The sequence below is a fragment of the Scyliorhinus torazame genome, chromosome 1 (genome assembly GCF_047496885.1).
Source record: "Scyliorhinus torazame isolate Kashiwa2021f chromosome 1, sScyTor2.1, whole genome shotgun sequence".
NCBI classification, from domain to species: Eukaryota; Metazoa; Chordata; class Chondrichthyes; order Carcharhiniformes; family Scyliorhinidae; genus Scyliorhinus; species Scyliorhinus torazame.
The window spans coordinates 12,346,075-12,373,781 of NC_092707.1; the positions used below are offsets into that span (position 1 = coordinate 12,346,075).

At 50.4% G+C, this 27,707-nt stretch overlaps 1 protein-coding gene across 5 annotated transcripts in view; it reads left to right on the forward strand.

Annotated features, from left to right (window-relative positions):
• The window catches only part of galnt9 (polypeptide N-acetylgalactosaminyltransferase 9), a 499,594-nt gene that overhangs the window by 142,449 nt on the left and 329,438 nt on the right, over window positions 1–27,707 (forward strand). For all 5 annotated transcript variants that reach the window (XM_072467774.1, XM_072467622.1, XM_072467537.1 and 2 more), the window contains exons 3-4: window positions 13,188–13,354; window positions 24,386–24,560. In XM_072467774.1, coding sequence (XP_072323875.1) covers window positions 13,188–13,354; window positions 24,386–24,560 — 342 coding nt within the window. The remainder of the gene's footprint in view (window positions 1–13,187; window positions 13,355–24,385; window positions 24,561–27,707) is intronic.

Below are 27,707 nucleotides of genomic sequence, written 5' to 3' on the forward strand. Positions count from 1 at the left end.
CCGGGGTGCGAGAGCGGTAGGCTCTCCTTCGCCATTTTCTCATGCGGATAGTCTGCACGATGCTGCAGAATATCGCCAATGCTAAAAGGGATTCAATTATATATGTAAGGGAGTACCACGTTATAAACCTATCACACCATGATGGTGTGTTCTTACTTGTCACTGGGCTCTGGGTGCTATGGGGAAGTGAATCATTGACGGCCGGGGGGGTTGGGGTCAGGGGGTTCGCGTTCGCGCGTAACCGAATACAAATTATAACGATAACGAAAAACACGTATAATGCCTTCATTGTTCTCGTCTCTCTTCCTGGAGCTTCTGGAATTCTGTGGATCAAGCATAGTTTCTGTTACTATCTTGTTTAATATCTTGTACGACAGCATGTCTGTCTTTTAGTGCCAATTTCCCTTTATAATTGGTCACCATGTGTGACTCCCTCATTTAAAAAAAATTTTTTTACCGAATATTTGGACTAGACATCTCAGAGAATACTGCCGTACTGCGAGCCGTCTTGCAGCCTGTGTGATTTACCATCCCAGTGTTTGAGGATGTAAATAGAATAGGACCTCGAAGCAATGCCAAAACCAAATAAAAGAATTTTGAACGTAATGAGCCAAAATGGGGTGCGCGTGGGTAAGATTTGGATGGAATCCCCGGGTCGGACGGTGGTCAATGTCGTATGTGCTCTACCCGAACGGAGCTGACCAGAGGGGGGGTTCTCAGGCAGGGCGGGGACCAATGCCGTTTCTCCACTGCCTGAGCAACCGGCAAGAACGGGTAAGAATGTGGTCGCCGTGGGGGGCTGCCTCTCGAATTAGGAGAGCAACTATGAGTCGGGTCCTGTCGACAGACTAGTTCCTCTGAACTATTGTCTGGGACAAACTTGTACCTTTAACAAGTTTCTGTCGACAGATTAGTTCCTCTGAACTATTGTCTGGGAGGCGTTAAAGGAGTGGTGACGTGGGGCCGTGAAAAAAAACTTTTCGTGTTTACACACAATACTGAATGATGACACTAATTGAACAAACATTCAACAAACATGGTGCAGGTTCCATCAGAAAGGACACCGTTTCTCCCAAGCGGTTCCTTTTAAAACATCATCTGGACACCTCAGTTATCAGTTGCGAACAGGGTCACAAAGGGGTTCTCGTTTTGGGAGTCAGACTCAATGTCGTCATCTTCTCCCGGATGCCATACTCGTGAATGAATGAGGGTTGCTAAAGCTGCATAGTGTGACTTAGGGTCCATCTCGTCGTTTCGGACGAGCCTGTATGAATTGTCACGGTGCCAAATAGTCGTGTCTAATTCTGTGGAGATGGAGTCGGGGTCGTCATCGTAGGGCGGTGGTTTTTGGTGGGGTTTGTTGAGGAATGTGATTAGGAAGGGATCACTCGAATCGTGTTCAGATTCGCTGGGTGTGGGGCCTGTTGCATGGGGATAATAGGGAGGTGTGCTGTGGCTATTGTCTGTGTCACTGTCGCTGCTGCTGCTGCTGTCTGTGGGCGTTCCGGGGCAGAGTCTAGAGTTCGGGGGTGCAGTCGAGGTCGAGTCCGTGGATGGGGTGGACGTGTTGGGGGAGGATACGGATACATTGGCTGTGGGTGGGGTGTGGTCTGCTGCGTCGAGCATGGCGTGGTGTGCGTGGTTAGACTGCGAGCTATATGCCTTGAGCTGGTTAATATGAAACCACGCGGTCTTCTCGTTGGGGTACTTAATCTTCTAAACGGAGGGGCTTACTTTGTCCGCAATGGAGTACGGACCCGAATACATTGGTGACAGGAACATGTTGGGGTTGTAAATGGAGAGCATGACCTGCTGTCCTACAGCAAACTCAATCGCATGCACTGTCTTGTCGAAACAGGCCTTGCTCTGTTTCTTCCTGGTGCCTAATTTTACTGCGGCTGCTAGCTGAGCCGTTTTTACATTCTCTACTAATTGTTTCACTGCGTTCTCGTGTGTGAGGGCCGTCACTTCGGGGCTGGTCAAGTCAAGTCCAAATAAAAATTCTGTACCTTTCATGGGGCGTCCGATCATGAGAGTGTGTGGGGTGTATCCTGTGGATGTCGAAACAGTGTTACGCAAAAATCATTAGTGCAAAAGGGAGGACTGAATCCCAAGTGGTGCTGTTTTGTTGGACCATTTTCCTGAGGGTTGCTTTTAGGGTCCGATTCATTCGCTCCACGATACCACTTGACTGGGGGTGGTATGCTACGTGGAATTTTTGGGTAATGCCAAATATCATGAGGACGTTCTTCATGACACGTCCCGTAAAATGGGAACCTTGGTCGGATTCAATGCTGCAGGGGAGTCCCCACTCGTAAAGTTGTGGTGGGTTAAAATCTTAGCGGTAGTCTTTGCCGTGTTTGTTCTAGATGGGAATGCTTCTACCCATTTCGTAAACGTGTCTATAACAACTAATACATACTTGTGACCATTCCTGCAAGGGGGTAATGGTCCTATAAAATCAATCTGAAGGTTAGTCCAGGGGCCATTAATGGGGCGGGTGTGACTAAGCTAAACTTTCTTCGCATATCTGTCCAGATTGTTTTGGCACAGATAAGGCAATTTTCTACATAGTGCGTGGCGTCTTCCTTTAAATTCGGCCACCAACAGAGCTGCCTGAGGTGGGCTGTAGTGGGGTCAATTCCCTGATGCCCATGACTATCATGTAACAAACAAATAAGATGATTCCTGTCCTGTTCAGGAACCACATAAGGGGTGTCTTTTGGAACCACACCGTCATGTGTGGTCAGTGCATTTTTAAACCTATTGTATGGGGCTGGAAATTTTCCTTTTAAAATCTCCCCGAGATTACTATCTTGCTTCTGGGCCTGCACTAAATCCTCGATATTTGTCTGCGAGACCTGAACTGCATTCACTGGGGCGCTTCCGGGGGGGGTTCCAAAAATATCCATGTTTGGAACCTGCTTTTGCCAGTGCGTCGACTTTTACATTTCCAGGCGGGGAGGAACGGTGGTGACTTCGTACTTTGGTAATACCAAATATCCTGTCCTGTGCTTTGTTCAAAATGTGCCAGAGCAATGGGGCTGAAGGGAGGGGTTTTCCATCCGCGGAAACAAATCCTCTTGCTTTCCACAGGGGTAGGAATTCTATGAGGCTGTAACAAAAATACAGGCTGTCCGAGTATTTGCCTGTTGGGCTGGGGAAGGAATCTGGGTGATCCACAATGTATGTAATGGCTGCTAGTTCTGCCGCCTGCGCGCCTAAGTGTCCTGGCAGTTTTAACGAGATTTCTTCTAGGGCGCGTCCTTGCGCGTCCTCAACATAGATGCCGCATCCTGTAATGCGCTTCCCATTTAGTATAGTGGAAGAACCATCCACATATATTCTCAAGGGTGCGCAATTGTCTGTGTGCTGGGGGCTCTGGGGTGAACTACTTATCTTTTTGAGGGGTGTTTTCGCGATAAAGGGGCCTGTGTTGTGGTGCGGTGAGATGATTTCACATTCGTGGGGGGTGCCTGGGTACTGAAGGTTGTCGGCTCGGAAAGTGTGGGTCTTGGTCCTTTTAACAGTGATGTCCCGTCCCTGCAAAAGAAGGATCCATCTGACTGCTCTGATCTGGCTTACTGTACCATCCTTAAGTCGTCCGTCTAGTAAAAGTTGGGTGGGGGTGTGTTCCGTGAGGATTGTGATGGGGTTTAGTCCGGTGATATATGAAAAGTATTGAACTGCCCAGAAAACTGCGAGCAGGTGCCTTTCACAGGCCGAAAATCCCTGCTCCACAGGATCTAAAACTCTGGAGGCTGTTCGTGCCGTTCCTGGAGGAGCACGGCCGAAAGGGTACGGTCTGTGCTTGCTATCTCTATGGCATAGGGGGAAAGCGGGTCTGGAACCTGTAGTGCGGGGGCTGCAATGAGTGCGCGCTTTAAAGCATCTACGGCATCCGTGTGCCATGGAAGCCATTCCCAAGGGGCTCCTTTCTTTAGGAGTTCCGAGAGGGGCGCTGCTTTGGTGGTGAAACCATCAATATGGTTTCGGCAGTTGCCAACCAGTCCTAAAAATGACCGGAGGGTGGAAACATTCTGGGGAAGGGGCAATTTGACAATCGAGTCGATTCTTTTATGCTCGATCTCGCGTTTACCATGCGTGATAATCGTTCCCAAATATACCACTTTGTTTTCCAAAATTTGGACCTTCTTGGGGTTCACTTTGCATCCAATTCACTGTAGGAGTTCCAGGAGTTCGGCCAGAAGCTCGATGTGCTCTGCCTTGGTGTCTGTCTGCAGTAATAGGTTGTCTACATACTGGACCAGACATTCGGGGCGAGAACATTTTGATAAACCATTGGCCAGCTGTCGGCGGAAAATGGAGGGGGAGTTGTGGAATCCTTGTGGAAGGCATGTCCACGTGTACTGCTGGCCTTTAAAAGTGAAAGCAAATTTGTACTGGCATGCTTTTGCCAATGGAATGGACCACAATCCGTTACTGATGTCCAAAACCGTAAAAATATCGTGAGTTGAGTCCCTGTTTGAGCATGGCCTCAGGACTTGAGGCTACCTTGGGGTCTTCTGCGGGGGTGACTTTGCTGAGTTCCCGGTAATCGATGGTCAGTCGCCACGATCCATCGGGCTTTCTCACTGGCCAAATCGGGGCATTATTAGTAGAGGCTACTGATCTAAGTACGCTTTGTTCCAATAAACTATCAATAACTTTTGAGATTTCTCCCTCTGCCTCTTGGGGAAATCCATATTGCTTCTGGGGTCTAGGGTCAGGTCCTGTTATTTGAACCGAACCAGCCATCCTGCCGCAGTCATGTTTACGACTTGCAAATGCTGTCCTGTTCTTCTGGAGAACTGCCCGAACCTGTTTGTCTGTGCTAATCGTGGTCGGGTCAAACCAAAAATCGCCGACTGCGCTAATCTTATTAGCATACTCACCTACTGTGAGCATTGCGGGGGCTCTTGCTGACTTTGTCATTTTCCAGACACATTGATTTACTGGGCCAAATGACAGGTTGTGGGAGTTCATGAAATCAATGCCCAAAATGTGTTCTGCTATGTGGGGCAGATCGACCAAATCTATGGGGTGTTTTGTTGTAATGTTGCCAATTTGAATGGGTACAGGGACTGTGATGTGTCCCTGCTGTGAGTGGTCAGTGTAGCCGCTGAGGGTGATTGTGGCTGTAGTTTTGAAACATGGTGGAGGAATTAATTGTGGTGTGGGACCCTCCTGTGTCCCAGAGAAATTCGATGGGCTGTCACCGTATTTTCGCTGCAACGACTGGTCGGCTGGACCTATCCCAAAGGGTGTCGCAGACCCAGGTGGGGGAGCCCGAACACCGTCAGTCAGTTCCATTCATGTCTGTCTGGTCTGAACGGGTGCTTACACTATGTATGGGCTTTGTCCTGTTATTATTCAGAGTGCCTGCCTGCTGGGCTCTCTGTGACTTTCGTGGGGCATTGCACTCTCGTGCAAAGTGACCTAATTATCCACAGTTGTAACACTCCTGTGGTTTCTGGGGTTGGGGGGGGGAGCTGTTCATGCCTTTGTTCACCCATGCGGGGTTCTGGTGCGCTTTAACTGCTTGAATATCTGCCTCTGCCTGCTGTTCTTCGGGTTTTCTAATCGCGGGTTTGTTGTGGACAGATGCTCCCAGGCGCGGGACAACCTTTTTAAAACCCACTTTTCGTTGTGCGTTTCTTCTGAGGGGTCATAATTAGTACAAGCTTTTTGTCCTGCCTCTGTGGCATGGGAGATAAGGGTGCGGGTCCATTTGGCCATGTTGTCTGGGGACAAATGGGCGCAGTCTAAGTTGCCGAAAACGGCTGTAAAATGGATCCACAGGCGTCCAGCAAACGCTGTGGGGTGTTCTGTTTTCTTCTGCCTGCACTTATTCAGGCCGCTTACTGGTTCACCTCTGTTATAACCGATCGCGTCTAGGATCGCCGTGTGCATCTCTGCAAGGGTGCCTCCTCCTACATTCTGTGGGTCGGGAAGGGCTGCTACAACTGAAGGGTCGAAACTCAAAACTGTGAGCTTCACTTGCTCACGCTCATCCAGGCCGTACATGGTCGCCTGCTGCTTCACTCTAGCAGAGAAGTGGTGGGGGTCTGAGGTGGGGAGGAACCGTGTGACCTTTTCGCACGCGTCCTGTAATTGGGTCACGGTTAAGGGGGTGGTGTAAAGGAATTCCGCGTCTCCGCCCGATGTGACTGTGCGGTGGGTAGTTACTGGATTCATGGATGCCTGATCTATCTGCTCTGTGCGGGGGTTGGGGTGCTTTTCTCCTTTGTGGCTTTCCATGCGCACATGTTCCCTGTACATATCTATACGCGGTTTTGTTTAGTTCTTGCCAATCAGAGCCGTCTTCTTCATCTAATTGGGATCCAAAGGTGCTTTGAAACCCATTTTGCACTGAAAGCAAAGACTGCAGTTCCGCAATATGCTTCCAGCATTTTGCATGATCCACTGAACTTTGTCTGTGCTCCGTGGTGGCAGCATGGAGTGCTCCTAACGCTGCTTTTAGATCGCTGCACTGCCTTTGCAATGCCTCTACCTGGTTCTCTGTCTCTTCTCTTACCAGGACTGCACGTTGCGTGTCCTGATAGGCCTTATCGTATTGGGTTTGGAAGCTGCTCAGATGCGCTAGACAAGACTGGTGTGCCCACTTGGCATCATCCACCTCTCCGTCCTTTGCTGCCAACTTCCTTCTTAATTCTACATTCCCTCTCTCGATCTCACTAACATTGACCTTGTTCATTCGATGTCTCTCTTCTATCTCTTTGCGGAGTGTCCGAACGACCTCCTCTGTGCCTCACAATTGTGCCAGACAGGACACGATTGCCATCAGCTTGCGAGCTTTCCCTAAGCTCTTCTTATGGATTTCGCTCAGGTTCTCCAACCAAGTATGTCCTATACTCCCGGGACCTGTTTCCTCATTATCACAGAATTCACTCCAAAGGGGCCATCCCTTCCCTTTGAGGTACCTTCTAATCTCAACTTCCCAAACGGGACACTGACCTACTCTGCTGCTGGTCGCTGTGACCACAAATTCTTGAGGGTTCATGAGGCGTTCCAGTGCCTTCATTGCCATTTTTCCTATCTGAATGCTCTCTTTTAAAATTTGGTACGAGGGGTGCTAAGGCGGTGCTGTAAACACGGGTACGGCGTTCGCTATTTTCCGGAATACAACTCCCGACAGTTTTTCGCAACAAAATCTGTCAGTTTTACCTTATAGCCCTGTTAGTTACGCATGCATTAACACGCTTCCGAATTATGAGGATTGATCAGAACTGCTTGAACACTTGTGAATGTTTCTGTTCCCAATTGGATTCTCAATTCAAATTTTGGGTTCTCTCGGAGTGGTTAGGCCACTTCTAAGTCGAGTCCCGTCAGATGTCACCACTAAATGTTGCTAACTTTTGGTTGGTTCTTAATTTGTTGCTTGTTGTGCCTTTACTTAATTTGCTCTGTTTCTATAACCTTTGCCCTAGAGTCGCCAGGTATCTTTATGATACCACCACGAGGTTCAAGTTCAAGTGCTTATCAATAACTCACTACACCAGTTAGTAAGTTTCAAATCAAAACACATTTATTATACACAGTCAATCACTACTCATGCATAAACTCTACTTACTAGACTATCTCTAACACGAAAAGGCCTATACTTAGCTTTGGAACTGGCCCACCAGGTCAGGGGAACAAATGGCCTTGTGTTCGATTCTGAGTCTGCAGGATTCAAAGCTGGTATAGACTGGTAGCTAGGAGCGCCTATCTCGTAGCGTGCGTTGACTGGAGACTTACTTGGTTGGTGCAGCTACTAGGCAGGTCACGGTCACGGGTTGTTTCGAGCTGCTGAGAGACCCTGCCAAGAAGGACGAATTGAACTTGGGGACTCTATTTTATAGTCCCCAGGGGCTTCGCGCCATTCGGGGCGGACCCCGTACCTGGTTCCAAGTGATTGGACTAAGTTCTGATCACTTGGATCGATTTCTCCAATACTGGAGCTGTTCCCTGATCGCTGGGCAGTTTCTAAGTGTCCGTTCGCCTTCCTTTGTCTTGGCTCCTGCTGGCGCCGAGGAGTCTGGCTTGGCCTTGTTTATCTTAACTGTTTCCAATTGTTCCCGGGGATCGTTCATTAATATGCAGATGTTTGTCAGCTTCAGTGCTGTCTGGGTTTCCGCAAGTTCCGGTATACAGGAAACTTTGCACCTGCTGTTTTTCCTGCGTTTGACTGAATTTCCCTGCATTCTTAGCGGATCTCCATTTTAAAGTCGGAAGTGGCCAACCCAGGTGGGTACAGAGCGGCCTCGCACCACTCCAGCACCGTGCTGGCCTCTGTAGGGGCCAGAATTAGACGTCGGAGCGGCCCGTTCACGGTGTCATAAAACGCAACAGCTTTTACGACGGCGTGGACACTCTGCTGAGGGATTGGAGAATCCCGCCCAAAAGTGTTGTCTAACGAGTGTTTTATAAAGCTGCAGCAAAACCTCGCGGCTGTTAAACTCAATCCCCCTGTTAATGAAAGCCAACACACCATACGCCTTCTGAACAACCCTATCAACCTGGGTGGCAACTTTGAGGGATCTATGTACATGGACACCTAGATCCCTCTGTTCCTCCACACTTCCAAGAATCCTGCTTTAGCCCTTCACATTTAATCACTTCACATTTATCTCGGTTGAATTCCATCTGCCACTTCTCAGCCCAGCTCTGCATCCTGTCAATGTCCTGTTGTAACCTGCAACAACCCTCCACACTATCTACAACTCCCCCAACCTTTGTGTCATCGGCAAACTTACTAACCCACCCTTCCACTTCCTCATCCAAGTCATTTATAAAAACCACAAAGAGCAGAGGTCCCAGAACAGATCCCTGCGGGACAGCACTGGTCACCGACCTCCAGGTGGAATACTTTCCATCCACTACCACTCGCTGTCTTCTTTCGGCCAGCCAATTCTGTATCCAGACAGCCAAGTTTCCCTGGATCCCATGCCCCCTAACATTCTGAATGAGCCTACCATGGGGAACCTTATCAAATGCCTTACTGAAATCCATATACACTACATCCTCTGCCCGACCCTTCATCAATGTATCTCGTCAAATCCTCAAAGAATTCAATGAGGCTTGTGAGGCATGACCTGCCCCTCACAAAGCCATGCTGACTATCTTTAATCAAACTATGTTTTTCTAAATAATCATAAATCCTGGTCGGGATTCTACGACCCTGCGGTGGGTCAGAGAATCGGCAGGGGGGGGGGCACAAGAATCGCACGACGCTGCTCCGATGCCGGCCCACCGATTCACCGGCGCTGATTCTCGTGGGATCAGCACACGCTGGTCGGGTGCCGTTAAAAGCGCCCCCTCCTCTCCACGGCGTTTCACCGCGCCGTGACGGGCCGAGTGCCCGCCGGGTTCGGTCGAGTGCCGCCGGCATAGGTTATGTATGTCCTATCCGGCGGGACCTCGGAGTTCTGCTGCGGGGGCGGTCCTGGTGGGGGTGCGGGGGGATCTGACCCCGGGGGGTGGTGCCTCCACGGTGGCCTAGCCAACGATCGGAGCTTACCGATCGGCGGGCGGGCTAGCTCCGTGGGGAGCCTATGTTCCTCCGCGCCGGGACTTTCGGGTGCCGGAGCTGCGGACACCACTCCTGCGCCCCACTGGCCCCCTAGGAAGGGGTGAGTACCTGGCCGTGGAGGCCCATTGGTGCTGGGATGGCTCCCGCTGCTTTTCACGCCGGCGTCAGAACTTGGCCGCGGAATTGGAGAACCCTGGCCGTTATCTCTCAGAATCTTTTCCAATATTTTGCTCACCACAGACGTAAGACTGATGGGTCTGTCATTCCCAGGGATTTCCCTATTCCCTTTCTTGAACAGGGGAACAACATTCACCTCCCTCCAATCATCCGGTACTACTCCAGTGGAGAGTGAGGACGCAAAGATGCTCTTGACGAGAAGCTTCACTTCTCTTGTCAGCCAAGGCTCCTTCACCTTACCATTCCTTCCTCGTCTCAGTGGGACAAAACTATCCAGCACTCGCAGCAAGTGCTCCTTAAACAACCCCCACACTACTGTTGTGCATTTCCCAAAGAACAACTGTTCCCACTTCATGCTCCTCAACTCCTGTCTAATGACAGTATAATTTCCCCTCCCCCAATTAAATTCCTTCCCATACTGTCTGTTCCTCTCCCTCTCCATGACTATGGTAACGGTCACTGTCACCGAAATGCTCTCCCACCGAGACTTCTGATACCTGGCCTGGCTCGTTGCCGAGCACCAAGTCCAATATGGCCTCCCCGCCTAGTCAGCCTATCTACATATTGAGTCAGGAATCCTTCCTGTGCACACCTGACAAAATCTGCTCCATCCAAACCATTTGCACTAAGGAGGTTCCAGCCAATATTAGGGAAGTTGAACTCACCCATGACAACAACTCTGTTACTTCTGCACCTTTCCAAGATCAACCTTTCCAAGAACGCCCAATCCGTTCCTCCATCTGTCTGCTGCTATTGGGGGGTCCATAGAAAACTCCCAATAAAGTGACTGCTTCTATCTTGTTTCTGACTTCCACCCATACTGACTCAGTAGACAAACCCTCCTCAACTACCTCCTTTTCTGCAGCTGTGATGCACTCCCTAATTAACAGTGCCACTCCCCCTCATCCCCTACCTCCCTCCCTATTCTTCTGAAAACATCTAACAACCATTCCTGCCCATGTGAAACCCATGTCTCCGTAATGGCCACATCATCGTAGTTCCAAATACTGATCCATGCTCTAAGGTCAACTCCCTCACCTGGGACTGGTTTAGCACACTGGGCTAAATTGCTGGCTTTTAAAGCAGACCGAGGCAGACCAGCAGCACGGTTCGATTCCCGTACCAGCCTCCCCGAACCGGCGCCGGAATGTGGCGACGGGGGCTTTTCACAGTAACTTCATTGAAGACTACTCGTGACAATAAGTGATTTTTTCATTTTCATTTAAATTTTTTCCTTATTCCTGACACTCCTTGCATTGAAACAGACACGCTTTAACCCATTCCACTGAGCCCAATTTTGCCCTATCAACTGTCTATCCTTGTTCCAGACTTGCTGCATACTATGTCTGCCTGTTCAACAGCTGCCCTATCCTTTGATCCATAGCCCTGGTTCCCATCCCCCTGCCAAACTAGTTTAAAACCACCCGAAGAGCTCTAGCAAACCTCCCACCCAGGATATTGGTGCCCCTCCAGTTTAGGTGCAATCCATCCTTCATGTACAGGTCCCACCTTCCCCATAAGATATCCCAATGATCCACATATCTGAAGCCTTCCCTCCTGCACCAGCCCTGTAGCCACGTGTTCAGCTGCACTCGCTCTCTCTTCCTTGCCACACTTGCACGTGGCACCGGTAGCAATCCTGAGATCACTACTCTGCTTGTCCTGCTCTTTAGCTTCCAACCTAACTCCCTAAAATCACTTTTTAGATCCTCATTCCTTTTCTTAGCTATGTCGTTGGTGCCTATGTGCACCACGACTCCTGGTTGCTCCCCCTCCCCCTTAAGAATCCTGTAGACTCGATCTGAGACATCCCTGATCCTGGCACCCGGGAGGCAACATACCTTCCGGGAGTGTCGCTCACGACCACAGAATCTCCTATCTATTCCCCTAACCATTGAGTCTCCGATCACTATTGCTTTTCTATTCTCCCCCCTTCCCTTCTGAGCCACAGAGCCAGGCTCAGTGCCAAAGACCTGGCCGTTAGGACATTCCCCCGGTAGGTCATCCCCCCCAACAGCATCCAAAGCGGTATACTTGTTTTTGAAGGGGAACGGCCACAAGGGATCCCTGCACCATCTGTCCGTTCATTTTCCTTCCCCTGACTGTAACCCAGCTACTCTTGTCCTGAACCTTGGGTGTGGCTGCCTCCCTGTAACTGTTCGCTATCACCCCCTCTGTCTCCCGGATGATCCGAAGTTCATCCAGCTCCAGCTCCCTAACGCGGTCTCTGAGGAGCTGGAGTTGGGTGCACTTCCCGCAGGTGGAGTCAGTGGGGACACCAGAGGTGTCCCGCACCACCCACATCCTACAGGAGGAGCACGCAACTGCCCTCGCCCCCATCCCCTCTGATCTGAATTCCCAAAGAGATTTAAAAGGAAAAAAAAAAGATGAAACACCTGTTAGGCCCTTAAAAATAAATTTTATTATCTACATATTCTGCTACTCTCCCAAGTGAACCCTCTAAAATTATTGATTATGCTAAATGATACGAAGATAGATTGCTGCCCCCAAAAAACAAAAACAAAAAAAAGGAGAGAGTTTCAGGATGTTGCCCCAGCGACAGTTAAAGAACGGTGATATATTTCCAAGTCAGGATGGTGAGTGACTTGGAGCGGAACCTCCAGGTGGTGGGGTTCCCAGGTATCTGCTGCTCTTGTCCTATTAGATGGTGGTGGGTTTGGAAGGTGCTGTCTGAGGAGCCTTGATAAGTTCCTGCAGTGCATCTTGTAGATGGTAACTATAAGTTCACAAAATAATAGCATGAACTCTAATCTTGAGGTCGTCCAAAGGAAAATGATTGTAATCGCTGACGGTTAACATAATAATAATCTTTATTATTGTCACAAGTAGGCTTACATTAACACTGCAATGAAGTTACTGTGAAAAGCCCCTAGTCACCACACTCCGGTGCCTGTTCGGGTACACAGAGGGAGAATTCAGAATGGCCAATTCACCTAACAGCGCATCTTTTGGGACTTGTGGGAGGAAACCAGAGCACCCGGAGGAATGAAATGAAAATCGCTTATTGTCACAAGTAGGCTTCATCAAATGAAGTTGCTGTGAAACGCCCCTAGTTGCCACATTCCGGCACCTGTTTGGGGTGGCTGGTATGGGAATTGAACCGTGCTGCTGGCCTGCCCTGGTCTGTTTCCAAAGCCAGCGATTTAGCCCTGTGCTAAACCAGCCCCTAACCCACGCAGTCACAGGGAGAACGTGCAGACTCCGCACAGACAGTGACCCAAGCCGGGAATCGAACCTGGGACCCTGGCGCTGTGAAGCCACAGAGTTATACCCCTGTGCTACTGTGTTGCCCACATTAGCGGGTTATGCTAAATTGCTGCTTTTTAACAATCCCTTACGTCTGACACAATTATCTAACTAAACCGTCAGAATGCACAATTCAATGCTCTATATTTATATCAGTGTTAAGACAGAGTTTAATCAGACACCACTTCTGGTTTTTGTTGGTTTTAAGGTGTAAACAGATGACATACCAGAGCAACCTCCCTCAGATGGCCGTGGTCTTCATCTTTGTGAATGAGGCTTTGTCAGTCATCCTGCGATCGGTACACAGTGTGGTGAATCACACGCCTCCACATCTCCTCAAAGAGATCATTCTTGTTGATGACAACAGCGACAGCGGTAAGGATAAAACCTGAGTTACGCAAATCTCCTGTGAAGGAATGAATTGAACTCTACCCATTGTCCTTGCTTCCGCAATGCTCTTCCTTTTATGCCTCGTTACAACCAGTCGAGATTCTTAGGTCAGCAGGTCTGGCAGCATCCGTGGAGGGAGAAACAGGGTCGAATGGAAAGGTTTCTAAGGGCCATTTGTGGCGGTTTTGATGGGAATTTCCCGCTGGCTCTCTCGGTGAGTTACCCACCGCTATCTAACCACATTTAGTCACTTTCTGTGCCCTGCGAGTTTCTCCCTGGTCAAACCCACACTTACAATGACTTTCATCATTGGGGATCTGACCAGACCGGCTCCTCAGAGATCTGGAAATCATTTTAAAAGCGGGCACCGATCCGTAAGAGGGCTACACTACCCCCTCCATGGACAATGTCATTACCCACCCACACTCTGAGTGATGTTGGGGTCGCTGAGGGCACCCAATTTTCAGGCGAGAAAGGTTGATTCCTGGGATGGCGGGACTGTCATATGAGGAGAGACTAAGTTAGTTAGGATTATATTCATTGGAGTTTCACAGATTTCACAGAATTGACAGTGCAGAAGGAGGCCATTCGGCCCATCGAGTCTGCACCGGCTCTTGGAAAGAGCACCCTACCCAAGCCCACACTTCCACCCTATCCCCATAACCCAGTAACCCCACCCAACACTGAGGGCAATTTTGGACACTAAGGGCAATTTATCATGGCCAATCCACCTAACCTGCACATCTTTAGACTGTGGGAGGAAACCGGAGCACCCGGAGGAAACCCACGCACACACGGGGAGAACGTGCAGACTCCGTACAGACAGTGACCCAAGCCGGGAATCGAACCTGGGACCCTGGAGCTGTGAAGCAATTGTGCTAACCACAATGCTACTGTGCTACCGTTTAGAAGAGTGAGAGGGGATCTTACACAAACGTACAAACTTCTAATAGGATTAGTCAGGGTAGATTCAGAACGAATGTTCCCGACGGTGGGGGAATCCAGAACTAGGGGTCATAGTTTGAGGATAAGGGGTAAACCTTTTAGGACTGAGGCAAGGAGAAATTTCTTCACCCAGAGAGCGGTGAATCTGTGGAATTTGCTACCACAGAAAGTAGTTGAGACCAAAACGTTGTGTAATTTCAAGCAGGAATTCGATCTAGCTCTTGGGGCTAAAGGGACCAAGGGATATAGGGGGAAGGCAGGATCAGGATATTGAACTTGACGATCAGCCATGATCATAATGAATGGCGGAGCAGGCTAGAAGGGCCGAATGGCCTCCTCCTGCTTCTATTTTCTGTGCATGTTTCTTCAGAACAGATCCTTAAACTTGTGACCAATTTACCTCTACGTATCCATTTGTAACTTTTAAACACCCTCCCGTTTAATTTATTTTTCTGCCTCTTTTAAGCTCTCCTGTTGGACATTTATAATACCGCACACTAGAGCCACGGGGACGACCCACTGGGGCTGGTGGGATAGCAGCTCCCCCGCTGAGGGGCGGAGGCCTAACACCGGGGCTGGTTAAACCGGAGAGATAAACCCTGACCAGGAGAGGAATCGACATCGTCGAGTGGTCCCGGCTGGGACCAGATCTACAACCCGTCTCTTTGCATCCTTGCTTTTATTTGCTGAATGAACCTTTGCGTTTAAATCCTTCTCGGGCCTCCGAGATTCTAATACTGGCGATGAGGAAAAACGGAACTACCGGCTGTGATTCTGGACGTCCGGACCATGGCTGAATTTCGCTACAAGGCAGAAAGGTCAAAAGGAATTTTAAAATGCTGCTCTTCGGGAGGCTCGATACTTTTGACGGCAGCGTAAAACACCGGAGCCAGTACGCTGAGCGGCTGTGTTACTTTCCTCAGACGAATGCCACTGTAGGGGATGACTGCCAGAAGGTGATACTCCTGACGGCCTGCGGGGTCCTACCTTTAACACCGTCAAAAGCCTGACCTACCCTGAGCCCCAGATTCCAAAACCTTTGACAAACTGCCAGCACTTGTCCTCGGGAAATACCCGGAGGTTTTCCAGGGCGACCTCGGGAAAATGAAGGGAGCAGTGGACAAAATCTACGTGGATCTAACCGACATTTTCAGGGCCCGCCCAGCTCCCTATGCCCTGTTGTCCAAGGTGGATGACGAGCTCAGCCGGCTGGTGTTGTTCATCCCGTGCAGTTCGCGGAGTGGGCAGCGGCTGTAGTCCGCGTGCTGAACCCGGATAAACTCATCCATCTGTTTGGCGATTACAAGTTGACGGTGAACAGGGCCTCTCGGTTGGATGGGCACCCGATGCCACACACGAGGATCTCTGTCCAAAGTGGTCGAGGGGGGTCACTGCTTATCCAAATTAGACATGAACCACGCATACCTCCAGGTGGAGCTGGCCGTGGTGTCCTGGAGATATGTGACCATCAATACCCCCAGGGGCCTTCATGAATATACCAGACTTTAATTTGGGGTATCGCCTGCTCGTGCAGTTTTTCAGAGAGCTATGGGGTGTATTCCCCAAGGGCGTCTGAGGGTGGCAGTTTACTGGGACGATGGCCAGATCATCGGAGCCACCAAATAGGGAACCCAGATCATTTAGAGGAAGTTCTCCGCCGTTTCTCTGAGGCAGGAGTCAGCCTGAAAAAGGGGCAAGTGTGCATTTCACTTTCACCCAAGAGAGGCCACATACCTCGGGCACCGGGTCGACAGGGACAGCTTTCATCTGATGGAGGGGAAAGTACGCGGGAGAACAGACAAACTGCACACAGACAGTCACCTGAGGCCGGAATCGAACCCGGGTCCCTGGAGCTGAGAGGCAGCAGTGTTACCCACTGTGCCACTCCAAAACTAAACAAAATCAGGCCTGGGCATGGAGGGCGACGCAAGAAGGTGCATTTGCCAAGGTAAAGTGACCGCTGCCCTCCTCCAGGCTGCTAACGCACAACGACCCTTCCAGACTCCTCCTGATCACATGTGATGCTTACCCATTTGGCATTGGCCGGTGTTATCCCACCGGATGGACAACGGACGGAGAGGCCAAGGAGTTTGACCGATGTAGAGCGCAGATTGAGAAGGAAGGGCTGGCCGTAATTTTCATGGTCAAGAAGTTCCACCAGTACAATTATGGGCGCACTTGACAATCAGAACAGACCACAAACTGTTGCTCCACCAGTCGCAGATGAAGTGGCCTTGGGTTTTCTGACCACCCAGCTGGTCACAGCCTCGCAGATTCATGAGTGGACACAAATGGATCCGACCTGAGCGAAGGTACGACACATCGTCCTGGACAGGCGACAGCAGGGACGACTGCCTGAGGGGCTGCGGGATTGTGTGACGAAGCAGCAAGAGCCCAGCGTTGAGGACGGATTCTCCTGTGGGGAGCCCGTGTTGTGGTCCTGAGCCACGGCAGGAATGTCATGTTGCAGGCCCGGGAGTGTCCAAAGTTCTCCCCAGGAGCTATGTGTCGTGGACGGGGACTTGATGGCGACGTCGAGAGGTTGGTGCAGCAATGCACTGCGCGTAAGAAGCCATCAAAAGCTCCTACCAGCTGCATCTCTTCACCCTGGGATGGCCCGGCCAGCCCTGGGAACGGTTACACGCCGACTCTGGAACGTTTCAAGGGTCAATGTTCCTGCTACTCGTTGACACTCACTCAGACTGGTTGGACGTCAACAGATGCCTTCCACCACTTTGAGGGTTGAGAAGTTCCGCCACCCATTTAGTGTCCACGGCATCCCGGATGGTTACTGATAACGACACCCCTTTTACTAACGAGGAATTCTTGTGCTTCATGGAGTCGAACGGGGTAAAACACATTCGGACCGCCCTGTACCGCCCCTCTCCAAATGGATTGGCTGAGTGGGCGGTACTGCCCTCCAGAGAGGCATAAAGAAGCAGGCCACGGGATCCATGGAGACAACGCTGGCGTGGTTCTTTTTCAGCTATTGGACCACACGGCACATAACGACCGGGGTGGGGCCTGCGGAATTGCTGATGGGCCGAAGCCCAAGGACCCGCCTTCGCCTGACATTCCCAAATATTGGCGAGAATGTGCAGAGTGGACAGGAGCTCCAGGAACAATACCAGAGCCAACAAAAGCAGGACAGAGGGTTCCGGCCAGGGGACACGGTATTTGGCTGGAAGTTTGGAGACAGTGCCCGGTGGGTCCAGGGTCCATAGTGGACAGGACTGGACTGGTGAAAGCCAAGGCGTGGATGACGTGAAAACCCGTGGACCACCTTAAAGGCAGAGAGCCTGGAAAAGGACTGGCCCCGCGGGATGGAAGATTCGAGGTCAGACATGGAGACAGAAGTGTCCATAGTCTCGGACAACAGTTTGACCAGGTCGAAAGCACGAACACCACCCCTCCAGACTAACGCAATGCTCCCCGACGCGTTATACACCCTCCGACCCAGCCCCGCAACCCCTGGAGGCGCAACAAAGGTCGAAGTGAAGAACAAGGCTTCCTCCACCATCCATGATAGAGAGACTTGCAGACTTTGGGAGGAAAGATGTACAGCTGCATATCGGTCGACATTGTCTGACTCATGGCCACATCAAGACCCTCCACCTGGGTGGACCCTGCAAGTGGCCCAGACACTGCATCTGCAGGATAACCCTGAAGCTTTCTATAGATATGTCAGGAATAAACAAATGACTAGGGTAAGAGTAGGGCCAGTCAAGGACAGTAGTGGGAAGTTGTGCTTGGAGTCCGAGGAGATAGGAGAGGTGCTAAATGAATATTTTGAATACTGAGATTCAGGCTACTAGACTAAAAGGGCTTGAGGTTCATAAGGAGGAGGTGTTAGCAATTCTGGAAAGGGTGAAAATTGATAAGTCCCCTGGGCCGGGTGGGATTTATCCTAGGATTCTCTGGAAAGCTAGGGAGGAGATTGCTGAGCCATTGGCTTTGATCTTTAAGTCATCTTTGTCCACAGGAATAGTGCCAGAAGACTGGAGGATAGCAAATGTTGTCCCCTTGTTCAAGATGGGGAGTAGAGACAACCCCGGTAACTATAGACCAGTGAGCCTTACTTCTGTTGTGGGAAAAATCTTGGAACGGTTTATAAGAGATAGGGTGTATAATCATCTGGAAAGGAATAATTTGATTAGACATAGTCAACACGGTTTTGTGAAGGGTAGGTCGTGCCTCACAAACCTTATTGAGTTCTTTGAGAAGGTGACCAAACAGGTGGATGAGGGTAAAGCAGTTGATGTGGTGTATATGGATTTCAGTAACACGTTTGATAAGGTTCCCCACAGTAGGCTACTGCAGAAAATACGGGAGCATGGGATTCAGGGTGATTTAGCAGTTTGGATCAGAAATTGGCTAGCAGGAAGAAGACAAAGGGTGGTAGTTGTTGGGAAGTGTTCACACTGGAGTCCAGTTACTAGTGGTGTACCATAAGGATCTGTTTTGGGGCCACTGCTGTTTGTAATTTTTATAAATGACCTGGAGGAGGGCGTAGAAGGATGGGTGAGTAAATTTGCAGATGACACTAAAGTCGGTGGAGTTGTGGACAGTGCGGAAGGATGTTACAAGTTACAGAGGGACATAGATAAGCTGCAGCGCTGGGCTGAGAGGTGGCAAATGGAGTTTAATGCAGAAAAGTGTGAGGTGATTCATTTTGGAAGGAATAACAGGAAGACGGAGTACTGGGCTAATGGTAAGATTCTTGGTAGTGTGGATGAGCAGAGAGATCTCGGTGTCCATGTACATCGATCCCTGAAAGTTGCCACTCAGGTTGAGAGGGTTGTTAAGAAGGCGTACGGTGTGTTAGCTTTTATTGGTAGAGGGATTGTGTTTCGGAGCCATGAGGTCATGTTGCAGCTGTACAAAACTCTGGTGCGGCCACATTTGGAGTATTGCGTGCAATTCTGGTCACTGCATTATAGGAAGGATGTGGAAGCATTGGAAAGGGTGCAGAGGAGATTTACCAGAATGTTGCCTGGTATGGAGGGAAGATCTTATGAGGAAAGGCTGAGGGACTTGAGGCTGTTTTCATTAGAGAGAAGAAGGTTAAGAGGTGACTTAATATTGGCATACAAGATGTACAGAGGATTGGATAGGGTGGACAGTGAGAGCCCATTTCCTCGGATGGTGATGTCTAGCACGAGGGGATATAGCTTTAGATTGAGGGGAGATAGATATAAGACAGATGTCAGAGGTAGGTTCTTTACTCAGAGAGTAGTAAGGGCGTGGAATGCCCTGCCTGCAACAGTAGTGGACTCGCCAACACTAAGGGCATTCAAATGGTAATTGGATAAACATATGGACGATAAGGGAATAGTGTAGATGGGCTTTAGAGTGGTTTCACAGGTCGGCGCAACATCGAGGGATGAAGGGCCTGTACTGCGCTGTAATGTTCTATGTTCTATGTAACCCCAGCTGGACCCACGGCGGAGACCTCCCCATGGGTCTCTGGAATACAAGCCCCTCCCTGAGGGGCTGAGGCCTAACTGCAGGGCTCGTTAAAACGGTCGGATAAAAGCCGGCCAGGATGGGAACCGTCGTTTTCGGATGGTCCCGGAAGGACGGGCTGTACTGTCCGCCTCTTTGCGGCCTTGCATTTATTTATTTCATAAACATTTGGGTTCACATCCTTCTCAGGACTCCTGTGATTATAATAATATACAAATCCAATTGTGAACTCTTGACCAGTTCTGTCCATGGTCTCCACCAGTCTTGAGTAAACCAGATACAAAGAGGTGTGCAAGAACCTTCCTCCCTAAACTCGCTCATCTTCATAGCGCCCCCTGGAGGTTTGGAGGAGGCTGAGATTGTGTGCTGTCTGTTGCCAACTGACCAATTGGGGCACAGGGGTGTGGGGGCGGTGTCTAAGGTTCCGAGTTCTGGTTGGTCGTCCTCCTGGAAGTTCCATCCCATGATGCTCCATTGCCCACTGTTCCACCCCCAACTGTTGGTCATCCAACATGCCCATTCTCATGGCTCCCTCCTTCACACAAAGAAAACATAATTTTTGCATTGTTGATTTCCCCCTGGGCTTTTGCTTGTGGTTTGGAGATCACTCTTGTTGTAAACACACGGAGGTCACGGGGTGTGGACTATTAGGTTCACCGTGACCGCGGCAGAATAGGAACATCCCAGCTAAAGAGCTTCCTCTTAACAAGGGAACCCTGACCGGTGTGAAAACTCCTGCCTGGATGAGGGCTGGGACGGGAGAACCCTTCGGGGCGTGGAGAGTGTAATTGTGAATTGAACAAATCTTTTGTTTTGTCTCCAAACATTCATTCCTTGTGCTCACTCTCCTCGGACCTAACACTGGCGACGAGGGTTAAGTGGAGCTGCCGACGGTGCCAATTCCTTTGAACTTGGCCCACTTTGCAAAGGCTGCTTGCCGGCAGTTGGGATGCCGCACATTGAGAAGCTCGAATCCTTCGATGGACGAATGGAAGACTGGTCCCAATATGTGGAACGAGTGCAGTGTTTATTCCAAATGAGCACCATTATCGGGGATGAGCGCCAGGCGGTCATCCTCCTCATCGCTGGATGATTGGCCACTTCCACCGTAATTAAGAGCCTCACTTACCCCAACACACTGGATACGCAGTCTTTCGCCAATTTGGCAGCGTTGGTGGACGAGCATTTCAATCCCAAGCCGCCCATAATAGTTCGACGCTTCTGTTTCCATCGGAATGCCCAAACCCAAGGGGAGTCCGTGTCCGGGTTATTGATCCATCTTGGAAAGCCATCGTGTTTTGTCAGTTTGGGGCGCCCTTGTTACAAACATTGCGAGGCAGATTGGCTTGTGTGATCCGTGACGTTGCAACTCAAAAGAAACGACTGCCCGAACGCACTTGGACCTGCAGACGGCTGTCGAAAGCAGCATATCCCGCGGGAGTACGGAACAAGGGGTGCAGTAGCTGCAAGGGATGGAGGCCTGCAGCCTGGGGCACCCAACCATAAACTGAGCACCACCGCCCAGGACCGAAAACCCGGGTCCCTGGCCATGTGGGCATTACCACCGAGAGCTGGGCTGTCTGAGGTGGGGCCCGACGGACATTTACCCTAACCCGGACGAACCGGATCGCGGAAACTGGTACACGTATGACTGCCAAGACCCGACGGAAAGGCTCCCGAGAGAAGGCCCACCCTCCCACCGTCCCCCAGGCGTGACCGCCCTCCCAGGAAGCAGACGTATTCTCTGAGCGAGGATCTTGACGACTACCAACAATTAAACTGCATCGCTACGCCAGAGGTGGCGCCGATCCGCATCACACTCTGCAAACACGACCACCTGATCCAGGTGGATTTAGATATCAGGGCCATCGTTTCGGTCCGCAGACGGAATACATTTGACCGCATCAGCTCTGGGATCCAAATGTTGATCTTGCTGGACACGGATGCCCGGCTGTCCACGTATAAGGGGGAGCCGTTGGCCATTGCCAGTACCTCAGTGGTCCCAGTCGAATACGGGAACCACCAGTTTGCCCCTGGTTGTGCAAGTGGCTGGGGTGAGACTAGTTGAAGCACCTCTGCTGCGACTGGCAACGGGTTTGCCGCATGTGCCCAGGTGGGCTGGAGTCTGTGTTAGCTAAATTCCTGGGAAGTCTTTCGGAAAGGTCCAGCACTATCCAGGGGGCAACGGACAGAATCTGCATCGGCCAGTCAGCACAGCCAATTTATTTCCATGCCTGGTCTGTTCCGTGCGCCCATGCTCAACCGTTTAGAGCGGTTAGGGATAATCCACCCAGTACAGTTCACTGATTGGGAAGCGCCAGTCGTGCCCGTGCTGAAACCCAACGGCTCCGAAAGCTTTTGAGGTGACTTTAAGATGACAGTCAACCGGGTTTCCCGTTTGGACTGCTACTCCGACCCACGTCTAGAGGACTTCGTTGCGAAGCTCAGAGGAGGCCGCACCTTCACGAAGCTCGATATGAGCCACTCTTACCTCCAGCTGGTCTGAGGTTTGTGACGGTGTACATGCAACGCGGGCTGTATGAGTATCCCCTTCTGCCTTTTGGGGTATCGTTGGCCTGTGCAATATTCCAGCGTGTCATGAAAAAGGCCGGCACGGTGGCACAGTAGTTAGCACTGCTGCCTCACAGCTCCAGGGTCCCGGTTTCAATTCCGGTCTCGAGTGTCTGGCTGCGTGGAGTTTTCACTTTCTCCCCGTGTCTGCGTGTGTTTCCTCCGGGTGCTCCGGTTTCCTCCCCCGGTCCAAAGACGTGCAGATTAGGCGGATTGGCCATGATAAATTGCCCCTCAGTGTCCAAAAGGTTAGGTGGGTTTACTGGGTTCTGGGGATGGGGTGGAGGCGTGGGCTTAAGTAGGGGGCTCTTTCCAAGGGCTGGTGCAGACTCGATGGGCCAAATGGCCTCTTGCTGCACTGTGGGGATTCTATGATTCTCTGTTCATGGTGGTTAGAAGGAAACAGTACAATTAATTTGGATAAAAGTAAATTGTGGCGGATGCTGGAAACAAAAACTGAAGATACTGGAACACCTCAGCGGGTCTGACTGTATCGGTGGAGAGAGAGGGGAGCTGACGTTTCGAGATGGATGATTCTTTATCAAAGCCACGAAGGAGGCCTCCAGACTCAAAATGTTAGCTCCCCTCTCGCTCCACAGGCAATTGATTTGGAGTAATTCAATAGACAGCTGGTGGAATTTAAATTCAGTTGATAAAATCAGGAATTGAAATCTAGTCTCAGTGATGATGACCATGAAGCGACCACTTCCTGTTACGAAAACCCATCTCACTGATTCATGCTCTTTGGGGAGGGAAATCTACCACGTTTACCCGGCCTGGCCTATGGGTGAATCTATTAGCCCAGCAAGCCACTCAATTCAACGGAAATTAGGGTCGGGCAACAAATGCTGGCCTTGCCTGTGATACCCGCATTCTCCGCGTCTCCCTTGACCTCAACGTCACCCCCTCCGCCTGTTTCTCTCGCGCTTTGTGCTGTCTGTGGAATCTGTGGAATTCCCTGAATGCAGTGGGTACCGGGCCATTGAGTAAATTTAAAGGAGATAGACTGATTTTTAATTAGTGATGGGTTGAAGGGTTGTGGACAACGGGCAGGGTGGGTGGAGTGGAGGCCGTGGTGAGATCGTGTTGAATGGTGGAGAGGGCTCGAGGGGCCCACTCCTGCTCCGAGTTCTTATGTCTGTGGGCCCAGATTAATTACTTTAATTTCCATGAGTTTACACGGGTATTTATGCTTCGGAGTATGCTGACTAGATTGGCAGGAAATTTGGGCGTAAATTGACATCAGCTAAATGGGCACTTGGAATGAATAAAGAACAAAGAACAAAGAAACGTGCAGCACAGGAACAGGCCCTTCGGCCCTCCAAGCCCGTGCCGACCATGCTGCCCGACTAAACTAAAATCTTCTACACTTCCTGGGTCCGTATCCCTCTATTCCCATCCTATTCATGTATTTGTCAAGATGCCCCTTAAATGTCACTATCGTCCCTGCTTCCACCACCTCCTCCGGCAGCGAGTTCCAGGCACCCACTGCCCTCTGTGTAAAAAACTTGCCTCGTACATCTCCTCTAAACCTTGCCCCTCTCACCTTAAACCTATGCCCCCTAGTAATTGACCCCTCTACCCTGGGGAAAGGCCTCTGACTACCCACTCTGTCTATGCCCCTCATAATTTTGTAGACCTCTATCAGGTCGCCCCTCAACCTCCTTCGTTCCAGTGAGAACAAACCGAGTTTATTCAACCGCTCCTCATAGCTAATGCCCTCCATACCGCTCGAGTCTCCAAACGATCTAAATCCTCTGACAGTCCTCATCGCTATCCGCAATTCCACCAACTTTTGTGTCGTCCACAAACTTACTAATCAGACCAGAATGGGTGTAACTTCCTGATTCCTGGCTCACTGGAAATCCCACTTCTGCCCCAAAGACTCCGATATGGCCGGCATGGGGCAAACGGCTGGGTGAAGAGTGAAATTTAAGCTGCTGACAGGTAATTGGCTTTGAATGAATGCAGGGGAAGTGTGGCCAGCCCAGTCCCAGCTTCTAATAAAAGAGACCTTCTTTTCTCATCTTTCAGTGGAACTGAAGTTCAATCTGGACCAGTATATCAACAAGAGATACCCGGGACTTGTGAAAATAGTTCGCAACAGCAAGCGGGAAGGGCTGATTCGAGCCAGAATACAAGGCTGGAAGGTGGCTACGGCACCGGTGGTTGGGTTTTTCGACGCTCATGTCGAATTCAATGTTGGCTGGTAAGTGCGGATTCCATCGACCGCCCCCATGCTCATCCCCAGCTGCCCTGTCAGACGGTGTGAACAATGGGGACAGGACATCCAGTGCATTTGGCCTGCCCCCCCACAAATGGTGATGCTTTATGTCCTCCCCCCTCCACACAGGTCCAGGTGATCACCTCGGAGAGCTGAAAAAACAGAATTAAAAACCTAGGTTAATTTGAAGGTAGAGAGGGGTGGGGGGTTGGGGGGGTGGGGGGGGGGGGGCAAGAGGGTGGCGGGGGCAAGAAGAAATCTTAGAAATTCGCCTCTGGCCCCCTTTGGGCAATCAAATCTAGTCCAGGATGACCCTCTGGCCCTTTTCGAAGAGACGACCCCACAGTCCCAGTCAGCATGCACTGAAGGATCACAATTAAGATAACATAAAAATCACAGATAAATATTATAAGACCACAAGACCATAAGACATAGGAGCAGAATTAGGCCACTCGGCCCATCGAGTCTGCTCCGCCATTCAATCATAGCTGATATTTTTCTCATCCCCATTCTCCTGCCTTCTTCCCATAACCCCTGATCCCCTTATTAATCAAGAACCTATCTATCTCTGTCTGAAAGACACTCAGTGATTTGGCCTCCACAGCCTTCTGCGGCAAAGAGTTCCACAGATTCACCACCCTCTGGCTGAAGAAATTCCTCCTCATCTCTGTTTTAAAGGATCGTCCCTTTAGTCTCAGGTTGTGCCCTCGGGTTCTAGTTTTTAGCACTGTTTGTGCAGAATCACACAGCACAGAAGGCAATTCGCCCCATCGGGTCTCTGCTGGTTCTCTGGTAGAATTAGCCAATATGTCCCACTCCTCTGTTCTTTCCCCAACAGCTGTGAACAGTTTTTCCCTTTATGCAGCTAACCTATTCTGAAAGCTGCACCTTTGAGGCGTTTTGTGAGGGCCACGAAGAATCCAGCACGAGTTTTAAGGATACAAAGTAATAACATTTATTTACAATAACATATATATAGAAAAGCAGCAGCAACATCCCTTGCTGCACACTCCTTCCTGCTGGTTCCCAAACTGGCCAGCTTTATTTATACTCGGAGTTTACTAATGGTTTCTCCGCCCCCCTCATTGGGGAAGCTCATACTCCCGCAGGATTGTGGGATTGTCATTAGTCCCCAGCCAATGGTAAGTAGGCAGGTTATAACATCCCATCTTCGTCGCCAGTTTTGTGAGGGCCACGCAGAATCCAGCACGAGTTTTAAGGATACAAAGTAATAACATTTATTTACAATAACATATATATATAACAGTAATAGCATTTATTTACAATAACATATATATGTAACAGCAGCAGCAACTTCCCTTGCTGCACACTCCTTCCTGCTGGTTCCCAAACTGGCCAGCTTTATTTATACTAGGAGTTTACTAATGGTTTCTCCGCCCCCCCTCATTGGGGAAGCTCATACTCCCACAGGATTGTGGGACTATAATTAGTCCCCAGCCAATGGTAAGTAGGCAGGTTATAACAAGGCGGTAGCGATTCCAGATCGCAGCGAGGGAAATTCAACCTTTGACGGTTGGTTGTTCGATGCCTTGCCTATTAATGTCTCCAGAAGTCTGGACTTTAACATTCCAAAAAGTTGAGGGTAGTTTGGATAGAATCTGTCGGCAGAGTGGGAACTGGAGATCGCCCTGCAAAAGTGTGGAGCAATTATATAGTCACTCTGCGATTCATGTTGCTAAAGATGTTGACAGGGCTTTGGATTAGATCTCTGATGCAAATCAATCCCAAACAAATGGGGCCTTGTTGCTGCGTTCCGCACATGATAACAATGGCTTAACCTCGACCAGCAACTCACCAACGCTCTCCAAACCCATGACCGCTACCATCTAGAAGGACAAGTACAGCAGACACAAGGGAAACCCCCCCCCCCCCACCTGGAGGTTCCTGTTTACAATTTATATTGTAAGCCCCAGGGATAGTGTGTAATATAGCAACATTTGCAGATGATACTGAAGTACGAATTATACTGTAAATGGCAGAACCCTGAGGAACATTAACATACAGAGGGATCTGGGCGTGCAGGTCCACAGTTCCCTAAAAGTGGCAACACAGTTGGCCAAGGTGATTAAGAAGGCATATGGGGTGGGAATCTCCGCCGGCGGGATGCTCCGTTTTGCCGGCGTCGGGGGGTTCCCGACGGCGTGGGGCTGCCCCACAATGGGAAACCCCATTGACCGGCCGGAGTAACGGAGACCCCCGCCGGCGGGTCGAGGCAGAAATGTGGCGGGGCGGGGTGGAGAATCCAGCCCGTGGCATGCTTGCCTTCATCAGCCGGGGCATTGAGTACAAGAGTTGGGAAACCATGTTGCAGCTGTACCTTGGTTAGGCCGCATTTGGTGTATCGCGCGCAGTTCTGGTCACCACATTATCAGAAGGACGTGGAAGATTTGGAGAGAGTGCAAAGAAGGTTCACCAGGACGTTGCCTGGTCTCCAGGGTGTTGGCTATGAGGAGAGGTTGGATAAACTAGGATTATTTTCACTGGAAAGACAGAGGCTGAGGGGGAGACCTGATAGAGGTCTACAAAATTATGAGAGGCAGGGAGGATAGTCAGAGGCTTTTTCCAAGGGTGGAAGTGTCAATTACAAGCGGGCACAGGTTCAGGGTGAGAGGGGGAAAGTTTAAGGGAGGTGTGCGGGGTAAGGTTTTCACACAGAGAGTGGTGGGTGCCTGGAACGCACTGCCAGAGGATGTGGAGAAAGCAGCACATTAGCCACATTTAAGAGGCATCTGGATGGGTCCATGAATAGGGAGGAAATAGAGGGATACGGACCGAGTAAGAGCAGGATGTTTTTTTTCAGTTAGGGCATCATGATGGGCACAGGCTTGGAGGGCTGAAGGGCCTGTTCCTGTGCTGTACTTTTGTTTGAACTTTATTCTCGTAGGTGGGAAAGCAGGCAGTGAAGAGGAGATAAAGAGTTTACAGACGGCTACAGATAGACTAGGAGAATGGGTCAAAATTTGGCAGGTTAGGGCGGCACGTGGTTAGGGTGTGGTTAGCACTGGGACTGCGGCGCTGAGGACCTGGGTTCGAATCCCGGCCCTGGGTCACTGTCCGTGTGGAGTTTGCACATTCTCCCCGTGTTTGCGTGGGTTTCGCCCCCACAACCCA